The sequence below is a fragment of the Sus scrofa genome, chromosome 9 (genome assembly GCF_000003025.6).
Source record: "Sus scrofa isolate TJ Tabasco breed Duroc chromosome 9, Sscrofa11.1, whole genome shotgun sequence".
Taxonomy (NCBI): Eukaryota; Metazoa; Chordata; class Mammalia; order Artiodactyla; family Suidae; genus Sus; species Sus scrofa.
The window spans coordinates 87,763,955-87,788,736 of NC_010451.4; the positions used below are offsets into that span (position 1 = coordinate 87,763,955).

Genomic DNA, 24,782 nt, shown 5'->3' on the forward strand with positions numbered 1-24,782 from the left:
TAGTACCTGCCCTCTAGGGTTTCTGGGAAGGTCCTAAGGAATAATGTGGTAAAGTCCGTAACAGAGAGCAGCTCTTCAATAAATGTTAGCAAGTGTCATCTCAAGGGCTAGAAAGTATTACGTATGTTCTGTGCTGAATGAATAATTGGCAAATGTTGGGTGGGGCATAGATATTCATATTTTGCATTTTTCTATTCTCAGATGGTGCATCTGATATCTTTACAATAATTTCTGAAGATGTGGCAGGTCGAGATTTTATTTTACTTGGCTTGATGTAAGATGGAGATCTGAGTTATTTTTTTCAAGCCCAGATGGTTGACTTAATTAAAAAAAAAAAAAAAAAGGAAGGAAGACAAGGGAGGGAAAAGACGGGAGGACAGAGGAGTAACCAGCTGATGTAGGGGCTAGTTAACCCCTGCCCACCTGACCTCATTTCTTCCCACCCTGAAAAATGAGAGTAGATTGACTTCTGACACAAGCTGACAACATAATACACTTCCGTGTTACAGTTTTTTGTGCAACTATGTTTCCCCAAGTTCAGTAAAGAGATACTATGTAACACATAGTTCTTCCTTTTGTGAAATATGAAGGAGGTGGCATTTCTAAAGTCAGGAGAAAAACTGATAGTCAAAGCATATTTGGATAATAGACTAATAGATCACAGTTTCATCTCTCTTGTTTTAAAAATATATTTAGAATTTTATACTTATAATTTTTTTAATCCCTCACGTTATAAGGATAAAGAAGTAAATACTTGATTACTCTGTAATGTTGACACTTTAAGCATACTTTAAGTTTTTTAACATATTCTTTTTTAAACTATTGCTTTTCAGTTTTTAAAAAATTATGCCTTTATTTTTACAAATTTATTTATTTTATTATTTATTATTGGCCATGGTATGCAGTGGCTTGATGAGAGATCTCAGTTCCCAGACCAGGGATTGAACTCAGGCGGTGGTAGTGTAAGCACCGTGTCCTAACCACTAGTCTACCAGGGAACTCCTAAGAGTCCTATTTAAAGAGTATTGTTTTTATATTTCTATCTTAAAGTATCTTCCCTTCTCTGCGTCTAAAAAAAAGATAAATGAGGCAGATTCCAGAACGCTGTGTAAATACATTTTAATGGTTTACGTAATTTTTGCCATGCATGTCAGTTGACTTGAGGAATCAATCCCTGAAGAAAATTTCCAAATGTTCAGTCAACATCAAAGTTATTGAAAAAGAAATCATGTATTATTACCCAAAATTGCATACATAGTGTGTAACTAATTCATATCTCTTTTAAGTTAAAGCCTATTTTAAGAAAATTTAATACCTTTCTTTAAAAGTGGGAAACAGTTTTATGCAAACAACTCATCATGAAGAGTCTTTAGCCATTCCCTTGGGTATATTAGACCCATCTCTCAAATGTTACTTCGCAGTTCTTTTTTTGTACTGAACTGAACTTCAGAGGGGTCCAACTCCTGGACAGCCGTAAGTCATCAATTTATAAAATCTGAATATAATAATTTTGTGCTAGTTATAGCTAGATGAAATACCCTTAAACCAGTTAATTCTTGAGAATGTTAATTCAAATAAATAACACTAGTATAAAAATCATCCTGGTGGTGATACTGTGCCTCATCCATTGTTTTCTTCATATATAATGATTATTATAGATGTTTATATCCACTGGGTAGTCTATGTTCAGACCCAAACTGTTCTCCAGTTGCACAACTGCATCTCTTTCACTATATTAATGCAGGTAAGACAAACATTTTAAAAGATCCATTTCATACTGAAGAAGGATGTGTCTCCAGTCTTTACCTAGGGCTTCTGTGGAAGTCAGGAGACCTGGAGGCTATTGATATAGTATTGTCTCTGAGTAAAAGGCACCCTCATGTACTTCCATGTACTAACTACCAATTTTTTTTTTAATGGAGTCTTTTTTTTTCTTTTTGACTGCACCTGTGATGTGTGAAAATTCCTGGGCCAGGGATCTAACCACAGCAGTGACAATGCCAGGTCCCTAGCCCACTAAGCCACCAGGGAACTCCCTAAATGAAATCCTTCTGTTCTGCATTGTTGACTAAAAAGTATTCAGGTGATGACTTTTCCACTAATGTGACTCTTAAGAAAACACACAATAATCTCAGATATCAAAACTCAGGCTTTTGGTAAATTCTCTCCTTTGGTAAATTCTCTCCTTTGGTAATTTCTCTGTGACTATGTGACCAAAGGCACATTGGGCATCCTTAGGCATCCTGCATCATTCCATAAAATGCTGCTAAAGTCAACTGGTTACATGAGGCTGTGGTTTACACACACTAAAGAGAAAGAACATAAACACAGCTGAGACACATGTTACAGCATGTGCAACCGATTATCGCTGACCAACATGCAATAAAAACTCCAGGGCAAGTGGTGAACCCTCTTTTTCTTTTGTAGGGCTGCCCACCACACGTCATTGGATCAAAGCTCTCCACCCCTGAGTGGAACGTCTCCATCTTACAAATACACATTACCAGGAGCTCAAGATGCAAAAGATGATTTCCCCCTTCGAAAAACTGGTAAGTCAACTTCACAAGAAGACTCCACTTGCTCTTTCATAACATTCCTGTAGTTTCATTTTGCCATACCTCTAGAGGAAAGTCAGAGGATTCGAATCATAGCTATTATGTCCTCCCTACGGCTGCCCTCAGCATAAGCAAAAATGTGCATGAGTACATACAAATACACACACACACACACACACACACACACACACACTCTTATTTCTACCTCAGTTGATTCAGTATATTGTCAAAGTAGCTTTATAAATATAAAGGTTAATCACATTTGTATTTTAGACAGATTATTTTCTTATTAGTAATTAGGAGTAGAAGTAAAGAGAATTTGATTTCTCAAAACATTTAAATCTTCTCCATTCATGAGGACCTCTGTAATTTCCTTGATTTATCTGATTTTCTGTTGAACCTCAACTATTTACTGCAAAAATGAAAATAATAATCTTCTTTTCCCTCACTTTGAAAAACTTTACATTGTAATCTCTCATTAAGACACAAAAGGCCAGGGCTGGCTTCTGAGTAAGTGACTTGCCTAATGTCTCGCAGATGATATGAAGAATTCACAGTGAAGCTTTGTAGCTAATAATCTCATATAATCACATTAAAATTTGCTTAGGGGAACCAGGACAATGAATCTGGAATAAAGTTGAAATTTAGTAAATAGCTATGTGGCTTTAAGTCTGTGTTTGTTTTCCATATTCTTTTTTAGCCCTCTGATATATGCATATTTAACATGTAATATGCTCTTACCTCAATAATAAGTATATTTAAATTTTCACTGGGTATAAGCATAAATAGCATTTGTGTACATTATGTTCTAAATCTTATGGGATTTTCCAAATACAGTTCTTTAGAGAAAGTTGTAAATTAGAAGAATTTTATAAACACACTTGATGTGAAAAGATACTGAACTCAGATAGTTTGATCCATTGAATTTTACTCAAATCTACTTGAAGAGATATAAAGCTATGTAATTTGTATATAAAATCTGCAGAATGAAAATGATTTCCAATAATTATATTCATTTTCCTAAGCAATTTTGAATAATTAAAGTGGATATATAGATTATAAAAAAACACATGCTAAAGCTATTTTCTGTATTTAATTTACCTCTAGGGTAATGGAGATTTAGAAATAAAATCAATCGTGAGTAAGAATTCATTACCTATCATTTAGCCCATATTGTACCAGACACTGAAGAGGATGGTCAAGTATTACAAAGCAGTTCATGCATATTTATTTTAATAGCCCAAAGATCTTTTTCATGTCTATTATTAGACTCTGAGTATAGTAAAATACTTCAATAGGAGGCTATGCAAATGAAAGAAAGAGTTCTGTGCATTGCATGAGAATTTCACACTATTATCTACAAATCAGATTGCCTTTCATATAAATAAACTTCTTTGGAATAAAAGGAACAAAGCCAAGAGTGAGCCTCCACATATTTCTAAAACATGGCATATAGTTTATGAAAATTGATCCATAAAGGACGTGAGTTTTAGAATGTGGGGACTTTGATCTGCAGCCTTGACATTTAGTTGCACCAATGGCATGTGTAGGAACTATTGACAGAGATTATGTGAATATTGCCCCAGGTCTCAGTGCAGTGACTGGCATTCAAGAGCCCAAGGAGTCACTAAAAGGAAAGAAAACACAAGTCCCCTTATGGCAGGAGGTTACTGATGAGTGATATAGTTACATTCTGGGAGAAAGACTTCTACCCTGCTGTGCACATAGCCTTTGAATATATTCTTACCACTGGGAGATTGAAAACTGACTGCAGAACTGACACTGACTTTGAAAAGAAGTGGCATTTAGAACCAGTTTGCATCCAGAGAGAAAATTTGATCTTTTTCACTACTTAAGGGCAAGTACTAAAACCCAGTACCTTTTGTCCTACTATTTCATGAGAACAGCTTAGAATTTTTCCCATGTGAAGAATAAATAGCAAACTGTTAATTTATCTTTGTAGAAATTCTTACTCCACAACAAAATTCAAAAGAGAAATCTTGCTTATGATAGGTGTTACAAATTTTTATTCAAATCTGTACTAAAAGGAAAGGCATCTTCTATATCTCTTTAACATGTAATGTATGATAGTGAAAAGGTACAACCCTTGTTTTTTCTAGTGGTGTATTTTCTGTGTTTGCCCAATATTTTAAGTTTCTTCCCTTTATATTGAATATCTGATATTTATGAAGTGTCAGGCTGTTGATCTGTAAAACCAAACATTTTGAAGCACTGTACCAATAAAGTTCTTAAACAGCCATTAATACTTTTATATCTCTATAGGGGTTTCAAAATATTCCTTAATTCAATTCCCATTGTCTATGAAAAGTATGATATAATTAAATACAGATGTTTTCTCCACATTATCTAAAATACTTAGAGATCCCCACCATTAATTACAAATAGGCAGAACTCTTACAACCTTTGTAAACATAATCCATTTGATGTAGTTCCAGTTTACTGTGAGAAAGTTTAGACATGTATTTGCACTAAGTAGAGAGCACTGAAATACAGTCAGATGATTTTTACTTCAGCGTTGTTGCATTATAGTGACTCAATAGTTACTGCAAAAAGTAAACAATAAAAGATTACCATAGTTAAACATCTGTGATGATTGGGGAAACTGTTTAAGATAATTTTCACATAAAGTTACATCATATTAAAATGAAATCTAGAGGAGGGGTGTTGATCATACTGTATAAATACCAGGACAGCTGTTATAGAGTCGAGCTTTTCTATTGGGGCGTTTATGGTCTTCTTGAATTTCATTGAACTCAATCTTAGATTTAAAAGAAGTTGTTAAGTGGATTCCACCTTTTGATCTGCATATAATACTAAATACTTTAAATTTCTTTTTAACTTGCATCAGTACCGAATTGCCAGTATGTGTTAGCAAGATTTAAGAGAGCAAAGCTGGAACCAGAGTAAGAAAAGTCTTAATGACCTTAAAATGATTAAAGTGGCCCCAGGGGTGTTCCCTAAGCCTTGAGCAGAATTTGGAACCTCTCTTGACCTCTTAGGACTCAGCTGGACAGTGACAGCCTAGGAAATGTCAACCACAGAAGTCTCCTTTGCCTGCAGAAATCTGACCTTTGTCATGCAAAGTGGACCTTTATTTCCTTCCCCTTAGGAGAATCATAGTTGCTCCTTGCACTGGGGCTTGTTGGAAACATCAGAATAATATAAATGGTTCACTCTAATCAGGCCCACTCCTAATTCACTTTTCTTTTAAATGCGGGAATTGAGAGTCTCTTACTCCTTCCATAACAGTCAATGTCAAAGGCTTTCACAGTTGTGAAGTTGAGAATAAAATAATTGTTGTCAATTTTTATATTTATTACCTATTATTAAAATAGCACTTCCTTTAGAATTACCCTTTGTGATTTCTTTTGTTCTGTAACCTAAGAATTTGTCGATTCTGAAGTTTGTGTTATTTTACTGAACTTTAGGTTTTGGCTGCAAATTATATCATGCTGTAGTAGGTGACTTTTTTTGCTAATGCAATACACTACTGGACTGATAATACACTATAAATAGGGAAAGGAAGCTTCTGGATCCAGGCGCTTTTGAAATAGTATATATTTCTTGCAAAGATACTGCATATGTGGTGACTCTGAACTCACCTTCAAAACCATTTGAATTGGATCCCTGTTCATATGAGTGTGTGCATATGTTTCATAAAATATTATGGTAAAAAATTCTAGAAGTTTTATGCTCCATTATATTATTGGGGTCTTACCCAGTGAACTTTGCCTTTCTTTGAATGTCACAGTCTTTCCGCTTCATACTTCTGAACAAAGTAAGCTGGCTGGCTAGATTAACCTCTTAAAGAGCACAAGCCATATAAAGCTAAAGCTTGGCTTGGACTAATGGGACTGTTCCAGCCCCACTGAAGTGTTCATTTTAATGGTCAGCAACACTAGAATAAGACTCAAAAGATGGAAGGGGTCCAAACATAAGTTAAGGTTTTGGAAGGCCAGTGTCATTTTCCACACTGAGTAATTGGAAAGAAGCAGAGATGAGATATATAGCTTTATAAATCTCCCTCAGTATAGAAGTTAGAAGTTATGTTATGGTACCTTGGTGACCTTTTCAAGTTATAATCCAGAATTAGTACCAGGAGATTTTTAAACAATGTCTTAAAATCTCTCTCTCTTGTTCTGTGACTTTCTCATAATACACAAACATACGCCCATGTGCACACATGAACATGCACACTTTTCTGCACACACAGCACCAAGATAGAAGTTATGTTTATAAAAATATTCACTCCAAATCTTATTCCAGATTGACAAAAACAGGAGTATTTTATATAATTTAGTACTCTATCTTAGTTCTATTTTTGTAGCTCTTCTTGTTTAAAATTATTAAAATATATTTTTTGTAATCAGTTTTATACCAGTTTTCCCAGAACTGAGAAGCAATGCTGCAAGGGCCTTGAATCCACCTATAAGCTTCAAATCTGGGTCCTCAATCTTCAGAAACTTAACCTTTTTAGGTTATGATTCTCTCATCTGTAAAATGGGAATAATGATTGCATTTTAAGGATTCAGTTAAGTAATGCATATAATGCACTTAGTAACTGCCTAGTAAATATGCTTCTAGTTGATAAAGGGTTGAGTTTCATTTATTTTCATTAGGTGAAAACTTAAGTCTTTTTAAGGTCTTATATTCTGCCACCTTTACTGATAAAATGAAAAAACTAGTGAGAAAGCAATAAAGCTTAAGCTATCTGAAGCTTACAGTGCTAATGTCAAGATGGGAATAAAGGTCTTTGTTAATTTTGCATATTCCCTGGTGTTTTGGAGTTTAGTATGGTGTCCAAAGGTAACAGCAGACTTGTTTCTTTACTATAGGAGGAGCTCTGATTGATGTTCTTTCCTTGCTAGGGCCAAGCAGAGTTTTAATTCCTTCCTTCCTTCCTTCCTTCCTTTTTTGTTTTGTTGTTTTGTCTTTTTAGGGCCACGCTGGTGGCATGCAGAGGTTCCCAGGCTAGGGCTCAAATCAGAGCTGTAGCTGCTGGCCTGCGCTACAGCCACAGCAGTGCCAGATTCTAGCTGCATCTGTGACCTACCATAGCTCATGGCAACACGGGATCCTTAACCCACTGAGTGAAACCCGGGATTGAACCTGCATCCTCATGGTTGCTAGTCAGATTTGTTTCCGCTGAGCCATGATGGGAACTCCAAGAGTTTTAATTTCTGCTATTAACTTCACTTTTAAACCAGTAGGTTTTAATTTTTAGAGCAGTTTTAGATTTACTAAAGAAAAATTGATCAAATAAGAGAGGGTTCCCACATCTTTCTCCTCTCTCCCAGTTTCTGCTCTTAGTTAACATCTTGCGTTAGTGTAGCACACTTGGTAAAATTAACAAATGACAAAGTTCCTTGGTAGTTCAGAAGGTTAAGGACCTGGCGTTGTCTCTGCTGTGGCACAGTTTCGATCCTGAGCCAGGAAACTTCTACATGCCACAGATGCAGCCAAAAAATTAATGAAGTATTATCAGTAATTATTATTAATGTAGCCCATCATTTATATTAAGGTTTGCTCTTTATATTGTAAAGTTCCACTGATTTTAACAAATGAGTAATGTCATGACAGGCATCCACCATTATAATATACTGCAGAATAGTTTCACTGCCTTAAAAATCTTGTGCTCCATCTGTTCATCCTACCCTCCACCAACCCCTGATAACCACTGATATTTTTACTGTCTCTATAGTTTTGCCTTCTGCAGAATGTTATATGTTTGGAATCATATAGAATGTAGCTTCTTTCACTTGGCAGTATGCATTTAAGATTCCTCCATATCTTTTTGTGGCTTGAAAGCTCTTTTTAGCACTGAAAAATATTGCATTGTATGAATGAGCCACAGTTTGTTTATCCATTTATCTATTGAAAGACATCTTGGTTCCTTCCAAGTTGTAGCAATTATGAATAAAGCTGCCTTAAATATCCACATGTAGGTTTTTGTGGATATATAGGTTTTTAGCTCATTTAGGTACAAGCCTAGGAGTACAATAGCTGGGTTGTATGGTAAGATGATGTTTAGTTTTGTAAGCCACTGCCAGATTGTCTTCTAAAATGGCTATACTATTTTGCATACTTACTAGCAGTAGATCAGAGTTCCAGTTGCTCCACATACTTGCTAGCACTTGGTATTTTCAGTTTAGTGTTTTTGGATTTGAACCATTCTGGTTGATGTGTGATGGTTTCTCACTGTGGTTTTAATTTGTAATTTCCTAGTGTTAGCATGGTGTATCTTTCTCTGTGCCTTTACTTTTAATTTATCTGTGTCTTTATATTTTAAATTGTTTTCTTATAGATAGCATATACTTGAGCTTCTTTTTCTTTTCTTTTTTTTTTTTTCTTTGTCTTTCTGTCTTTTAGGGCTATACCTGCAGCATATGGAGGTTCCCAGGCTAGGGATCAAATCAGAGCTGTAGCCGCTGGCCTACACCACAGCCACAGCAACGTGGGATCTGAGCTGCTCTTGTGACCTACACCACAGCTCACAGCAATGCTGGATACTTAACCCACTGAGCGAGGCCAGGGATAGAATCCGTGTCCTCATGGATACCAGTCGGGTTCGTTATCTGCTGGGCAACGGCAGGAACTCCAAGTTTTTTTCTTAATCCACTCTGACAGTCTCTCTTAATTAGTGTATTAGACCAGTCATACTTAAAGTAGTTATGGATATAGTTAGATTAATATCTACCATGTTTGTAACTGTTTTCTAATCATTACACTTTGTTTTTTTAAATCTTCCCTTCTTTTTCTGCCTTCTCTGGTTTTAACTGATCCTTGTATATGATTCTATGTTCTCTGCTATATTAGCATATCAACTGTTACCTCTTTTAAAAAATTCCCTTTGTGATTTCATTAACTTAGCATTTGATGTACACATTTGTAGCAAATCTGCACCCGCTTTCACATAACATTATATTGCTTTATGGGTAAAGGTACCTTATAACAGAGTATTTCCAATTTCTCTTTTCTATCCTGTATAATTTTGCTGCCATTGATTTCACTTTTCCATAAGTTAGAATCACATAATGTTTATAATATTATTTTGAATAGTCAGACCAATTAAAAATAAGAAAAACAAAACATTCTATTTTACCTTCATTTGTTTCTTCCTTTATATAGCTCCAAGTTTCTGATTTATATCCTTTTCTTTCTTACTATATATAACTTCTTTTAATATTTCTTGCAAAGGAGGTATATAGTGACAACAAATTTCCTTAGTTTTTGTTTAAGAAAATTTTTGTTTCTCCTTCATGTTTAAAGGATAATTTTACTGAGTACAGAATTCTAGGTTGCTGGTATTTTTTTTTTTTTTACAACCCTTTAAACACCTCATTCTTTTCTTGTTTGCACAGTTTCTGAGAAGAAATTTGATTCAATTCATATCATTGTTACTACGTAGGCAAGCTACTTTCTAATATCCTCTGGTTTCTTTGAAGCTATTTTTAGTCTTTGATTTTTTTGCTGTTTGAATACCATGTGCCTTTGTGTGTCGTTTTTTGATATTTACATTGCTTCTTGTTCCCTGAGATTCCTGTATCTGTGGATTCCAGCCAGTATTCAAATAGTCTTCTGTTCCTTTCTTTTTTGTTATTCTGGGTTTCCCATTATGCATATATTACATCTTTTGTAATTGTCCCAGATTTGGGGTGAATTTTATTCTTTCATTCTTTTGTTTGCCTTTCAGCTTCAGAGATTTCTGGTGACCTGTCTTCAAGGTCATTGAGTCTTTCCCTGGTCATGTCCAGTCTACTGATGAGCCCATCAAAGGCACTCTTCATTCTGTGCTTTTGTTTTCAGGCATTTCCTTTTGGTACTTTCTTAGAATTTCTATCTCTGCTAACTTTTACTCACATATTCTTGCATGTAGTCAGCGTTTTCCATTAGAGCCCTTAACTTATTACTCATAGTTATTTTAAGTTTTCTACCTGATAATTCCAGCGTCTTTGTCATATCTATGTCTGGCTGATGCTTCTTTGTCTCTTCAGACTGTTTTCTCTTGCATTTTAGTTGCTTTCAACTTTTTGTTTAAAACTGGACATGCTATATTAGAAAACATAAATTGAATGGTTAGACTTTTGGTGTAAGATTTTATGTTAATATGGCTGGAACTGGGCTGTGCTTAATGTTTCCTATAAATGTAGGCTTTGGTTTCCTCTAGTTTCCATGGGTTGTTTTGTTTTTGTTTTTTCTTCCTCTGCTGTTTTGGGGTTTCCCTAAGAACTCCTTCATAAATAGAGTGGGTCTTTCAGCTCTTTCAGTTGGAATTCACTGTTGTTATAGTGGAACTCTGTTGATGTAGTTAAAACGTTAGGTAGAGACAATGTTCTCTAATTCTATGATTAGATCTCAGTTTTTTAATGGAACCTGAGTTTTTGATCTTCGACCTCCAGAACTGTTTCTTAATCTGTTTTTATCTTTTTATAACTGTTTTTTATCTTTTACTTAAGTGATACAGGAAAACTACAAGAGTTTGGAGTTGGCTAACTACCCTTCCTTCCAGGTCAAATAAAGCTCTGGTAAAATATTGTCCCTCAGAGGGCAGGTTTTGCTATGTTGAAGGAACTGGGTATATATCATAATTGTACTTTTCACCTGGGCATATTTCAAAATGGCTCCTTTTCTCTCCTCCTACACCTCTACTTCCCACTGGCATCTATATAGAAGAGGACTCTTCAGTGATCTTCAGTGAGAGAACCTGTTTGGGTTCTTACATTCCCCCATGAGATTGGGCCCCTGGAATTTCTAACTCTCAAGCTAGTCCACTCTCAATCTCCAGCAACTCATCAAAATTACCATTTAAATATTCTTACCAGTTAACTGGGTCCAGTGGCTTCTGCTCTCAGTAATTTCATCTCTCTGTGATTTTCTGTATTTTCCTTTCTCTCCAGATTTTGGAGTGGCAGCTTGCTCTGAGGCCCCAGTCCTCTGATGAATCTTAAACAAAATCACTTTTGTTTTTAATTTGCCCAGCTTTCTTATGGTGAGGATGTCAGTGAGGAGTTCCAACTTTTTACATGTCGGAGCTGATACCACACATCAGCCATCGACTTTTAAATCTGTAAAATATTTTCAAAAAAATTGGAAAACACAATTTTTCAGCTTTTTGAGGGGATAGTCATATTTAAACAATGTAATTCTTAGTGACTAATTTTAAATGATTTTTATAAGATTAACAGCAATGACTGAGACTCTTTCTGCTCAGCATGGTCATGACTAACAAATCCATACTAAAAATACTATGACAGAGAGAGAATAGACTGAAATAATTTTAAATCACATTTTGGAAGGACTGCAGTACGTCGTGCTAAAGTCTTTACCTAATGATTCATTCTATGGTATTTTATTCTATGACCCCTTGTATATGTCATCTTTCTCTTCTCTTTGATAAGAATTCAATACTCCTTTAATTTTTGCTACTTTGAGAGTAAGTTTGATGAAATATTGGGTTGAAACAGCGTAAACTACTATGTATGCAAGACTTGGGAATTGTAAGGACTTTTTTTTCTGTGTATTTCCCACTTTTCATATCGAACACTGGACAATTGATAAGTAAGAAAAAAAAACCAATTTTTGGCCCTTCAAAATTTAGAAAAATCAACTCCTTTTAAAAATAATATTTAGGAGTTCCCGATGTGGTGCAGTGGAAACGAATCCAACTAGTATCCATGAGGATGTGGGTTGGATCCTTGGCGTCACTCAATGGGTCGGGCATCCAGCATTTCCAACAGCTGTGGTGTTGGTTGCAGATGCTGCTCAGATACCCCGTTGCTGTGGCTGTGGTGTAGGCCACCAGATGTAGCTCCGATTTAACTCCTAGCCTGGGAACTTCCACAGGTGCAGACATAAAAGCAATAATAATAATAGTAATAATAAAATTAAAATTAAAAAGATAAAAATAAGATGTAATTTTTACATGGAAAATTTACTTTTTAAAAGAAGGCTTTTTGATGGATTTAACCATTTCTATTATGAAATGTTAGCCATTTTCAACTACCATATTTCATTGCTTTTAAGGTACTTATTTTTTTCTTCTTGTTTTATTAAAATATAATTTACTCACAGCACTGTATAAATTTAATGTCTGTAGCAGAATGATTTGGCTTATTTGCTCATTTTAAACACATATATCTGAATGGACCTATTGGATAATATTTTGTGGTTTAACTGGCAATGTTTTTAATTTTTGCTTATTTTTTCCTTAGTGGTGTATAAGGTAGTGGTGCCTGTACAATTGATAAATTACTGTAGTATTTACCCAAGAATTAAATGGTATAGGATAGTAAGAATCCTTGTGATAGAGGAAGGATACAAGTTTACAACATGTGAGTTTCTTCATTTAAAAGCATAATAGAAATTAATGTTCCTAAGAATTTCTGATGTGCAAGTTAAATGTATGGTTAGATTAGAAACAAGGAACAAATGTTTTAAGTTTCACAATTCAATAAGTGAGAAGCTGGTCTCACAGATTGTATATGCAGTATGTATAAAAATCAGTTGGAACTAAGAGCAAGTGTCACTTGAGAATTGTTTGATAATTAATCATCCTTGTAAGAACTTTGAAAATCTAACTCAAATTATTTCCTTGTGGGGGAAAGTATTGTTAAAAAATCAGTACAGCCTAGAAAGACAAAGCATGGAAAATAATCTCCTGGTTTGAAGTTGGATCTGGCTGAGAATTCCAGCATGGTGCTACTGGTTAGAGTTGTGTACAAGTTGGAAGACTTCGCTGAGCCTCAATTTTGAAAGTGTCAAGTATGGAAAATATTTGGCTTGCAGGATTATTATAAGCAATAAAGATATGCCATGAAGGCCCCCTGCACAGTGCTTGGCATATAGCAGAGTCTCTGTACATGTTACCAGTGTGAGTTACTGAGAATAATGTTATGGCATTCGTAGTAGGAATTATTAGTAGTAGCCTTGTGGTGTGATTGTAGTATAATTAGAATGGCAAAAGGAGTCTAGAGTTGTGGTCTTAACCCTGTCGCTAATATATGACCTTGAACATATTAATATTATTTCATGATTTTGGACCTCAGATTTCTCAGTTAAATGACAGACTTGGACCAAATGATTCCTAATATTGTGTATAAGCCTAAAAAAGGAACTATATCATCACATTTCAGGAAGAGAAGGATAAAATGTTAATGATTTGAAGAACATATAAATAAGATATAAATGATGGTGCTTTTGCGGAATTATATCTCAAATTCACTCTAATTAACTATAGAAAAGTCTAATGACATATTTCTTACTCCCCATAAAATGCTCAATTAAAAACAGACAGGACATTTTAGACAAGATTGGAATGAAAAATTGGCAAAAAATAATAATTAAGACTTTTAAAAGCATTTAGCCATCTGTTGTATAATCATGAGAATGATTGAAAAATGACTGCTAATTTGTAATATTTGCAATTATATAACTTGAAACACTGGGAAAATATTCTATGCAAATATATGCACTTATGGGTATCTAGACATATCTAATGAAATAAATTAAAAGAGGACAAAATAGGAGTTCCCTTTATAGCACAGTGGGTTAAGAACCCAACTAGTATCCATGAGGATATGTGTTCAATTCCTGGCCTTGCTCAGTGGATTAAGGATCCAGTGTTGTTGTGAGCTGTGGGGAGGTCACAGATGCAGATTAGATCTGGTGTTGCTGTGGCTGTGGTGTAGGCCAGCAGCTGCAGCTCAGATTTGATCCCTAGCTGGGGAACTTCCATGTGCCACAGGTGAGGCCCTAAATAGGGAAAAATGATAACAAAATAAATGATGAAATATTTGTGATTACATTTTCTTTAAATTTCCAGTCACCCACTGAATTATTTTGAAGTAAAACTAGCCTTTATGGCGAAGAAATCTGGTGAAAGCCATTATCTCTTTGCTCAAAAACCATCTTGGTATTTAAGGTTGCACATAATAACATTTTATCCTGGCACGCTAGATTTTTCATCAGGTAACCTTAATTTACCCAGAGTTATCTCCTTTTCTGTCTACCAGCCTCTTCTTGACTATTTGCTTTTCAGCTTATATTTATTTTTATTTTAATATTTAAGTCCTCCATTCTTTACCACCTGTCCATATACAAGATAAATTCAGAAGTCATTTTTTATAAAACCTTCATTCTGACATTTTCCTTTTCCATATTGTCTTTTCACTGTAATTTTTGCTGTAAGAACTGCCAATCATATGTCAGTTATTAGATATCATATTTCATACTGTTGTTTTTATCTTGCTCTTCCCCATTAGATGGTAAAAAGATCCTTTAAGAGAGTGCTTGTCACATTTTTATTCCTTATATGACAAAGTACACTTTGTGCTGGACCTATTGGAGGGTATTAAATAATTTAATATGAGTAAAAGGGATTTGTGCCACTATGGAACGCAGAGTTCTCATAGTAAGGGACATGTTGATTGAAAACTTTCTTAACTTAGCTTTTGAACCACCTTACTTCTTGAGACACTACTGTTTCATATTTATGGATTATAAACATTTTTTTAAGTGAAAGCAAAAATCCAAATCACCTGAAGAATGTAGGTAAGACATTAATGTATTAATTGGTTTAGTTATAAGCTTTCAACATATTTAATTGAAATTATCTACATTTCTTATATATATTGTGAAGTAGGTAGCAAAAAAGAAACTCTCAGAGAGAATTTATTATCCTACTACAGCTATCAATGTGTGGTTCTTTGAAAACTAGTCCTGCTAAACAGACTTTTTCTGTAATAATTGGAAAAGTTCTCTGTCTGCACTGTCCAATTCAGTAGCCACTAGGTGAATGTGGGCACTTCAACACAAAATGTAGCTAGTGTGGCTGAAGAGATAAATTTTCATTGACGAGTTTTAAATTTAAAAGCAAATATTCACATCACTAGCTAGTGACTATCATAAAGGACAGCACAGGCGTAGACCAAGGCTGGCATGCATGTGGCCTTAGTGTCACTATAAAATCCTTCCAATACCTAAGGAGCACATCACTAATCACTTACAGCAAACTCTTCCCTAGGAGTTTGGACATAGACTTAAAAGCATACTAAATCATATTGTCCAAGATGTAATGTCTGAGCAGAATGATATTTTCAGCTCTTTTAATTTGTTTGTTTGTTTTTGGCTACACCTGCGGCATATGGAAGTTCCTAGGCCAGGGATCAAATCTGAGATACACCTGCAACCTACAGCTGCCACAACTGTGGCAGTTCCAGATCCTTAACCCATTGCACCTGGCCAGGGATTGAAACCACACCCCAGCTGCAACCTGAGCACTAAAGAAACAATGCCAGATCCTCAGGAGCACCTCAGGACTTAATTTTTGAGGAGCAAGAAACCAGTACAAATTAGCTTAGTTGAAGAAAAAGAAAAGAAAAGGAGAGGATGTGAAGGATTCATTTGACTGAATTTATTTCATCTGTTGGTTAAATGATGTTAATTCTGTGGTTCACATATTGTTACTAGAAGTGTGAGTTCTATCCTGTTTCTGCCAGACTTTACATACAGTAATACCCTCTGTTAATGGTGACAAGGACAACCCAATACAGCCCTTACCTCTTACCTGCTTTGAAAGAACAGCAAAAATGATCACTTTCCCTGGAGTAATTCTGATAATTCCTAGGACTGACTCACTTGAACACCTTGGGCCAGGTACCAGCCCTTAATCAGCCACTCTCATGGAGAGAAAAAAATTAAACTGGGGACAGCAGGTGGGGAGCCTGCCTCCTTGCCCACCCTGGAAATTTGCATGAAGATTGTGGCAGCTCTCAAATGACCTGGACAGAGAATGAAACTAACCAGCATTCATTCTTCTAAAGGGCAGCTCTGATCCTATTAACTCTCTTTCAAAATTGAATGTGTTATTTTCACACAAGCCCTAGGCCTTCCCTCAGCGCACTCTTCTGATCTCTGCTGCCTACCCTTTTTTCACAAGTCGTCTTAAACACTGCAGTTTTATAGGAAGTTTTTTCCAAATCCTCTTCCTTCCCTGCCCTAAAACCCTGATGTTGAAATCTTTTGCAGTTCAGCTCCCTTAATTTGCCCTTGCTACCTAAGCCATTCCTAAGTAAGCACCACCCTTCTATAATAGTGAAATTTACTCAGTGGCAGGATTTGTGTTTTATTTTTGTGTCCTCAACAATGGAGAGCACAATATTTTTATGTAGTATATCAGTGTCTTTCCTATTTTTTGTTGGCTATTACCAACTACAGTACAACGTGTAACACACTCTTCTGAAAAACAAATCATAATGCCTTAATCTTATAATAGTTTCTTTCTTATGCTATTCTATTTATTTTATTTAAAAATTCTGATTGAAATGTAATGGATTCGTGTCATATCTGTCATTTTGTGAAACGTTATAGAGGATGATCAGGCAAGATTTATGAAGTGTGTATTTGCCAGAGAAACGCATGGAGAACTTTTGATGTAAATCATGTTTGGGGAGTAAAAAATGTAATATCAAGAGTAACTGATTAATTATCTGATGACTGGGTTTACCTACTTCAGACACAGTTGCCCCACAGTAAAACACTGATATACAAAGAGAGCAGGAGATTACCCTGCTGTGATAACCAGCTGGTCAGGGATAAATAGGTAACCTATAGATTTTGTGATTACTACAGACAGGAATAATATTTAAATATATATATGTGTATATGTTTATTAAATAATCATTTTGAGAGAATCAAGCATAACAGCTAGTTAAATTTATGTGGTAGTAATAGTAACATTGGTTACTATGTGCTGGATACAATTTTATGCATCTTATCTCTATGTCTTACTGTTTCTATATAGTAAGTCTTGAAATATATCTTATTATTTCTCACCAGTTTTATAGAAAAGGGAACAGTTGCAGAGGGGTTAGCAATTTCCTTCAATTCTTGTATTTATATGAATAGTAAGTTCAATGCCAGGCTTGAAAACAAGAAGTTTTATTTCAGAACCTGATCTTTCAACCCCTGTGTTTTGTACATAAATAAATGGTATCTGGTATCATTGGAAAATGCAGTTGTGCTAAAGTTAAAGAACCATCTTGATTCATCTTAATATGAGTAGCAAATTATTACAATTTAGATTGTACCATTTATAATTTTACTTCAGTCCAATAATGAATAATGTTCGAAATATTTTAGAAATAGCACGTTTTGATTTTTTTCATAACTTCAACTACTACAGACATTTTTCATTGAAAGAAAATTATTTAAAACCACAAATTGAACTCTTTCTGCATCTAAATATTTAAACATTTTTTTAAAAATAAAATGTTTCCTGAAGTTAAATAATTTTAAGTTGGACTTTGTAGAGATCTTGATCAATAACACAATTCTCAAAAACTGAAATATAAAGTTAGTGCCAAAATTATGATACTTTGCAGTAACTATACAAGAAAATACTATTTTTCAAACCTTCTAGATTTCTTTAGAGGAATACAAGCTTGTGGATATGTAATAACTAACAGACATACTTTACATGAGATGAAATATTCCATACTTTTTAAATTTATGTTATTCATTTGTGATATAGTTATACAAAAATATATATGAAGAACACTTCTCCAGGTTTTAAAATTTTTCTTAAAGATGTATCCATTATATTTTCCATTACCATCACATATATGTACATGTGAAATAACTTCCCTTTGGATTTATTAGTAGAATAATGTTTGTCTTAAAGAACTAATATGCTTATTGCAACTATACAATTCTTTGTATTTTTTCTTTAGCTCTGACTGTCAGAAACTAAGCTATTCAGTTTGTTCAGTTCAAGTAACTATCCTTAGCCTACATAGGGATTTTCCTTATGTGTATGTTTGGTTTATTGTTTTTTTTTTTTTTTTTTTTTTGTCTCTTTAGGGCCATACCTATGGCGTATGGAGGTTCCTAGGCTAGGGGTCTAATCAGAGCTATAGCTGCCAGCCTACACCAGAGCCACAGCATGTCAGATCTGAGCCACGTCTGTGACCTACACAACAGCTCACGGCAACACCGGATCCTTAACCCACTGAGCAAGGCCAGGGATTGAATCCGCAGTGTCATGGTTCCCAGTCAGATTCATTTCCACTGCACCATGATGGAAACTCCTGGCTTATTGTAATATAAATTTTACTTTCTTTGTTAAAATGGAACCCACATTAACTATAGAATATTTATACAAATCAATGAAATAGAAACACCTTCTATTTCTGTGTTCGCACCATAACATTCTGTTTTATGTCTTTTAATTTCAACTATGAGTCTCCAGCGTCATTTCAGTGGGTAAATAATAACTTTTACAATTGTACTATAATTTATTTATGGTCCTCTGATGTTGGACATTTAAAGTGTTTCCAATGTCTGCTGTTTAAAATTATTTTGCAGTAAACATTACACAGTTCTTCTTTGGGCAAATTGCTTAATTATCTTTATAGGAAAGATTTCTAGCAGTATATTTTCTGATTCAAACTCTATCCACTTGGTAACAATTGCTTAACTTCACAATCTATAGGGAATGAAGCTACAGGGAATGAAAGTGTCTATATCCCTGGACTCTAAGCTGTCCTGGGTGACATTTATTTTTATTGTGATATTAATTTATAGTATTTCTTGAGAGCATCTTAAAATTCCTTTGAAAATGGCATAGCATAAATAACTAAATTATAAGACTGTCATTGTAGTTTTAACAGAAACAGAGAAAAAACCCTGAAATAATGGGCATATAAGACATTTCTTGAGTGGACAAATGCTCATGGTGAAATATTCCTAAGGATAAATAGTGGAATTCAAAGATTTTATAGTTTGTAAATGTATAAAATTTGTACTTAAAAAACTCCAGAAATATTGTTTCTTTTATAGCACAGTATTGCGCTATTTTTAATTCAGATGATACATTAAACAAATTTCTGCCTTTAAGATAACTAGTCTATTTGTGGAAACATAGAATAAATACAAATGGGATACATGTCTGTTATGTATTTGTTGTTTTTAAAAAATCGAAGATTTCTTATGGATATGTAACGCTATATGATTAAGAGGCTAACATTTAAAAAAATTTTAAAGTTCTTTAGAGCTTTCTGAGCAGAGAATGAAGGCTAGAGTGTTGTGGGAAGACTTGGTGGAGAGAATGGATTCACAATACAGCCTCAGCAATGCTTAGATGGAGAGCTGGGGAGAAGCGAAAAGAGCAGAGTGCTGAGGAACGCGCTTCTTGAGGTGGAGGGCCTATTTTAGACAGCAACAAGAGAAACTTTCACTACATGGGATAGGTTGTTCCAAATCATCAAAGTCCACTGAAGACCCAGTTTGTAGGAATTCACTTCTTTCTGAAGCCTGGTGGAAGAAGAGGAGCAAAGAAGTCGGTGCAATACATTTTTATGTATGAGATTAACATAGAGCAATCAAGGCTTTAGAGAGATTATATTTTAGTTATTGTGCTCTGATTTGAATAAAAGGAGAAAATGGAAAGCAGAGCAGGACTAACTAGCTTTTGTAAAAATTAATGTTCAAAGAACTTGTAAATGTATGCAAGTTCACACAGCTAGTAAACAACAGAGGTGGAATTCTAATTCCCAAATTTCTGACACCAAAATGTAGGTATTAGCATAGCACTGTAGATTTCACTAGAGATAGAAAGGGTGATAAAAACAATCTGTAAAGGTGTTGCAGAAGGTAATTCCTTCTGACTTGAGAAGAAAGTTGATGAATTGGTTTTTTATTATACTGATGAAAGGTGCGAATAAAACATTCACAATGAAATTAAAGATAAACTAATTGAAAATTCAGAATTTTATTGGATCAGTTACATAGCAAACTTAGTAAGGTTTAAGAATTTTTGACCCTTCAAGAGAAAGGGTGTGTGGGTGTGTGTGGGGGGGTGTTGTGTGTTGTGTATGAGAGAGAGAGCAAGAGAGGGAGGGAGGGAACGAAGATATGAATATGAATATTTAGAGAACAGAGCAGGGAAAAATCTCAGGGAGAACTGCATGGTAAGAAAAAAAAAGAAAGGAGGTGGAGAACTGAATGATGAAGAACTCTGCTTCAGGAGGTAAGAAGAGCAATGAGATTTTGGGGGGTTTTTTTCAAGGATAGTTACTAGAAACATCATAACAGCTTTCACTTGTTTAGAAATATAAGAAATATGTAAACCATATAATGCAGAAATGGTACTGGCTTAATCCTAGAGATGAATGGCCTCAAAAGATAGGAAAATACTCCATCAGAGAAGAGAATGAAGATACTGTTAATTGAGGAAAGACCATGACTATTAAGGTCTCTTCTCTCTCTTAAGACAGACAAATCAGGAAGTTTATGGCTACAGTGAACTTTTGAATTTAAAAAAAATCTCAGGATGTTAAAGGTTGAAAATTTTTAGGTTAAGTAGAAGGAACTTTTTTGAAACTTGTTGATGGAAATTATATGTATTATAATTATATATATAGTCCAAAAAGTTGTATATGTTTAATTTATAGTTAAAACGAAATTAAAGATGAGTAGGGGTTGACTAGGTATTTAGAGATTGAGATAGGTGGTCAAAGTGACATCTTCTTCTGACCCTGAATATAGTGTGCTTTTCTGCTATATCACAGAATGAAGATTGCAAAGGATGAAAAATATTGGGAAGATCAGTTCTTAAATTTTGTTCTTCTCAGTTTCATTAGCAATCTTCTGATTTAATCTGTTGTAAGGAAAGAGATGGTTTGCAAAGTTGCCCCTTTCAATTTTGCTGAATGAGATGGCAGAGGGAGGACTTACTCTTGTAAGACTTATACAAAACTTGTGCTCACTCTGAGCATATAGAGCTGGTTGAGAGGCCATGGTTGCTTTCAAGGAGCTAAGAGACTTTGTTTATTTATCCCCTAATGCAAGCATCTTCTAAGTCTTTTGATTAATAGGCTCCTTCTATATATTCTAACACCCAAAATCAATGCCTCTCCTAAAATAAGGAATTAAGAAGAAATACAAATTTAAATAAATTGTTCTAGTTTTTTCCATCCTTCTTTGCTTGTCAAAGTTTGAGTTTATTTCATCATCACCTATATGAATGGGATCAGAATAATGTTTATTGAGCATCTGTTCTATATTAGTTACTGAGATAGGTTATGATGTTATAGAAATGTGTATCATCTGATTCAGCTCTTTTCTAAATCAATATTCTTAGAGGGCACTAATGATCTACAAATCCCCAAGTCAAAAGATTTTTCTCAAGTTTCCTTTTATCTTGCGGCTTTTAACCCCATTGACCAACTCATCCTCCTTTCAATTTTAACTTTATGTGCTATACTTCTGTTTATCTGCTTTCCCTCTCTATTTTCATGACTACATCCTTTACATTCACAGGCCAAGAAACATTGATTTCTGTGGTTCAATTATTCTTTCTTTGCATGTTGTTCCATTGTGTTAATTGTCCCATGTTTTAAGTATCATCACCGTCTTACAGGCTTTAAGTCTAGTTCCTGTTTATTCGAATCAGTAGCTATCTCTGATGGTAGGACTTAACCCAGCTTTCTCATTCTTACAGTGAACAGACTGATCAGGACCATCTTCACATTTTTCCTTTAAGTTCTTTCTTTTGTGATCTAAATCCACATCTCCCTTTCTCAGCCTTTTCCTGAATTCCAGGCTGACCTTTCAAAGTAAACTTTCCAGTTATTTTCACTGATCAGGCTTAACAGTTGGCCCTCCCATCTTCCACATCAAGACTTGCTCTTCCACCTGATTCCTTCAGTTCTGCTCATATCTCTCCCCTACTCATGTAGGTTTGACCATTGGATTCCCCTTTGGCTCCACCATCTCTCTCCTCTTGTCCAATCCATCACCACGATAAGACCTCTTCCACCACCAGCTCTTTCTATTTTTTTAGAGTAGGAATCATCTTTTTTTTTCTGTATATTTTTTCCCTCCCATAATACCTAGTATATAACCTTGCACAGAACAGGTGCTTAGGAAATTTTCAGTAAAAGGAGTGTCTCATTCTCTTTCTTGTATAATTGCTATTAGTCCTCATTCAGAAATGTTGAATTCTGGGAGTTCCTATCGTGGCTCAGCGGGTTACCAACCCAACTAGTATTCACGAGGATGCAAGTTTGACCCCTCACTTCACTCAGAGGGTTAAGAATCCAGCGTTACTGTGGCTGTGATGTAGGCCAGCAGCTGCAACTTCTATTCGACTCCTAGCCTGGGAACTTCCATATGCCATGGATGCAGCCCTAAAAAAAAAAAAAAGCAAAAAAAGAAATGTTGAGTCCTAATTAAAGCCAATAAAATGAGAATCAGAACAAATTTCTTTTTCCCACCCCCTCGCTCAAGTACAACTCTTAAACCACCCGAATTCGAATCAACTGGTTAGAAAAACAATGCTGTTCTTTGAGCTCCTATAGGACATAAATTCAGTGAAAATCTGCTCAAACCACAACTCTAATTAAAGGTTTTAGCTGCCAAATAATATGTTCTGGTTAAAGCCAAGTTAGTATTAAGGAGTGTTTCATGAATAACAGCACAAGCTTTATACTTTTTTGTTGATTTTCTCATGGGAAACTCATGTAAAGGAGAGTGATACCTCCCTGTTGACTTTAACTTTTCAAAATGCAAAGCATGCTGAAATTGTATGTAATTCTCTTCTAAAGAAAAGGAAATAGCATTTCAATGGTTTTCCTCAGTGTCTTATTGAGTTATGGTAGGGCACAATTATGTCTGTTAAATTGATTTACCAGATGGAAGGTTACATTTTATATTTAGCTGATTAATTTGTAGGAGACTGGAATTGTATCTCATACCATAAAGATCATACACAAAGGGAAAAATATTTTCATTAACTACATTTTAAAAGCAGCTAATAAGAGGTTTAAACTGCCTCCCTCCACCCCTTTTTACTTACATTGCACTAAAAGGGGAAATTGTTCTTAGAAATGGGCCTTATCATATAGTTGTTATTTGGCTTAATAACTTAGTATCACAAGTCGAATCTGGAAAAAAAAAAAAAGTAAAATGTTCCCACTTGAGTGAGTTTTGGAAATTACTTGCTTATTGAGGCTATTTAGAATGTACAAGTAGTCAGCACTTTGGGATTAAAATACATGCTCCTTAACTTAAATCCTTATGGAACATTAACTGAAAAATTTTAAAAGAAAAACAGCTATATTTTTGTCTTTTTTCCCACTTTTTGGATCTTTTTACAAATAATCAAATGTATTAATAATGTGTCCTACTCACATGGATGCTAAAGTGGTAAATGTTAATTTTAAGGAAATTATTGCCTTGATATTTTTACCAAGTGATGGGCATGTTATTATTAGTAATTTGCTTTAATATCCTACTTCCTTATCTAAAATCAATACAAAAAAATAGCACATTGAAATCTTGATCTAGTCAGAGCCAGTATTTCAGAATATTCAGGCTTCTCAAGCATTGGCAACTTTGGAATTCATTAGACTGTTGTATTGGCTTCTTATGGTTCCTGTAATAAATTACCACAAACTTAGTTACTAAAAACAACACATATTTATTATCTTATTATACAGAAGGTTACAAATCCAAAATGAGTCTCACTTGGTTAAAACGGAGGTGGCAACAGGGCTATGTTCCTTTCTGGAGACACGAAGAGCAGTTCTGTCTCCTTGGTTTTTCTTGGGGGGCCCGCTCACACTCTCTGGCTTGTGGCCCCCTTCCCTCTTCAAAGCCAGCAATTACAAGTTGTGACTGATTGGGTCTTTCTTGCACAGCATCACTCTGATACTCCTCTCCCTCTTTCTTCCATATTTTTAAAGGACACTTGGAATTATATTGAGCCTACCTATATAATCCTGGCTATTCTCCTTATTTCAAAATCTGCTGATTAGCAACCTCAAGTCCATTTGCAGCTTTAATTTTCTTTTTACCGTATAAAGTGATAGTCACAAGTCTTGGGGCATAGGACATAGACGTCTTTGCCCTAGAAGCATTATTTGACCACCTCAACTTCTTAAGTTTTTATAGGATGGTGTTTTCTACAGGTTGCTTTGACTGAATACTACTTTACCATTTTATTTGAAGTTTGTTTGTGGTTTATTTATCCAGACAATCATCCAGAGAAAGTTGGCTAAATAGAAGGTGTTTAACTGAACATCTGTCTAGAAAAAGGTGACCTTAAAAAATCCAAAGGCAAAATATTACCTTTTATATCATATTCAACTATGATAAAGACAATTTATGATAAATATAATAAAACTATGAATTCCACTGAGGCAGAAG

General features: G+C 34.8%; 1 protein-coding gene across 50 annotated transcripts in view; it reads left to right on the top strand.

Moving 5' to 3' along the window:
• The window catches only part of HDAC9 (histone deacetylase 9), a 1,028,404-nt gene that overhangs the window by 599,555 nt on the left and 404,067 nt on the right, over positions 1-24,782 (top strand). For all 50 annotated transcript variants that reach the window (XM_021102482.1, XM_021102481.1, XM_021102503.1 and 47 more), the window contains one exon: positions 2,428-2,549. In XM_021102482.1, the coding sequence (XP_020958141.1) occupies positions 2,428-2,549 (122 nt within the window). The remainder of the gene's footprint in view (positions 1-2,427; positions 2,550-24,782) is intronic.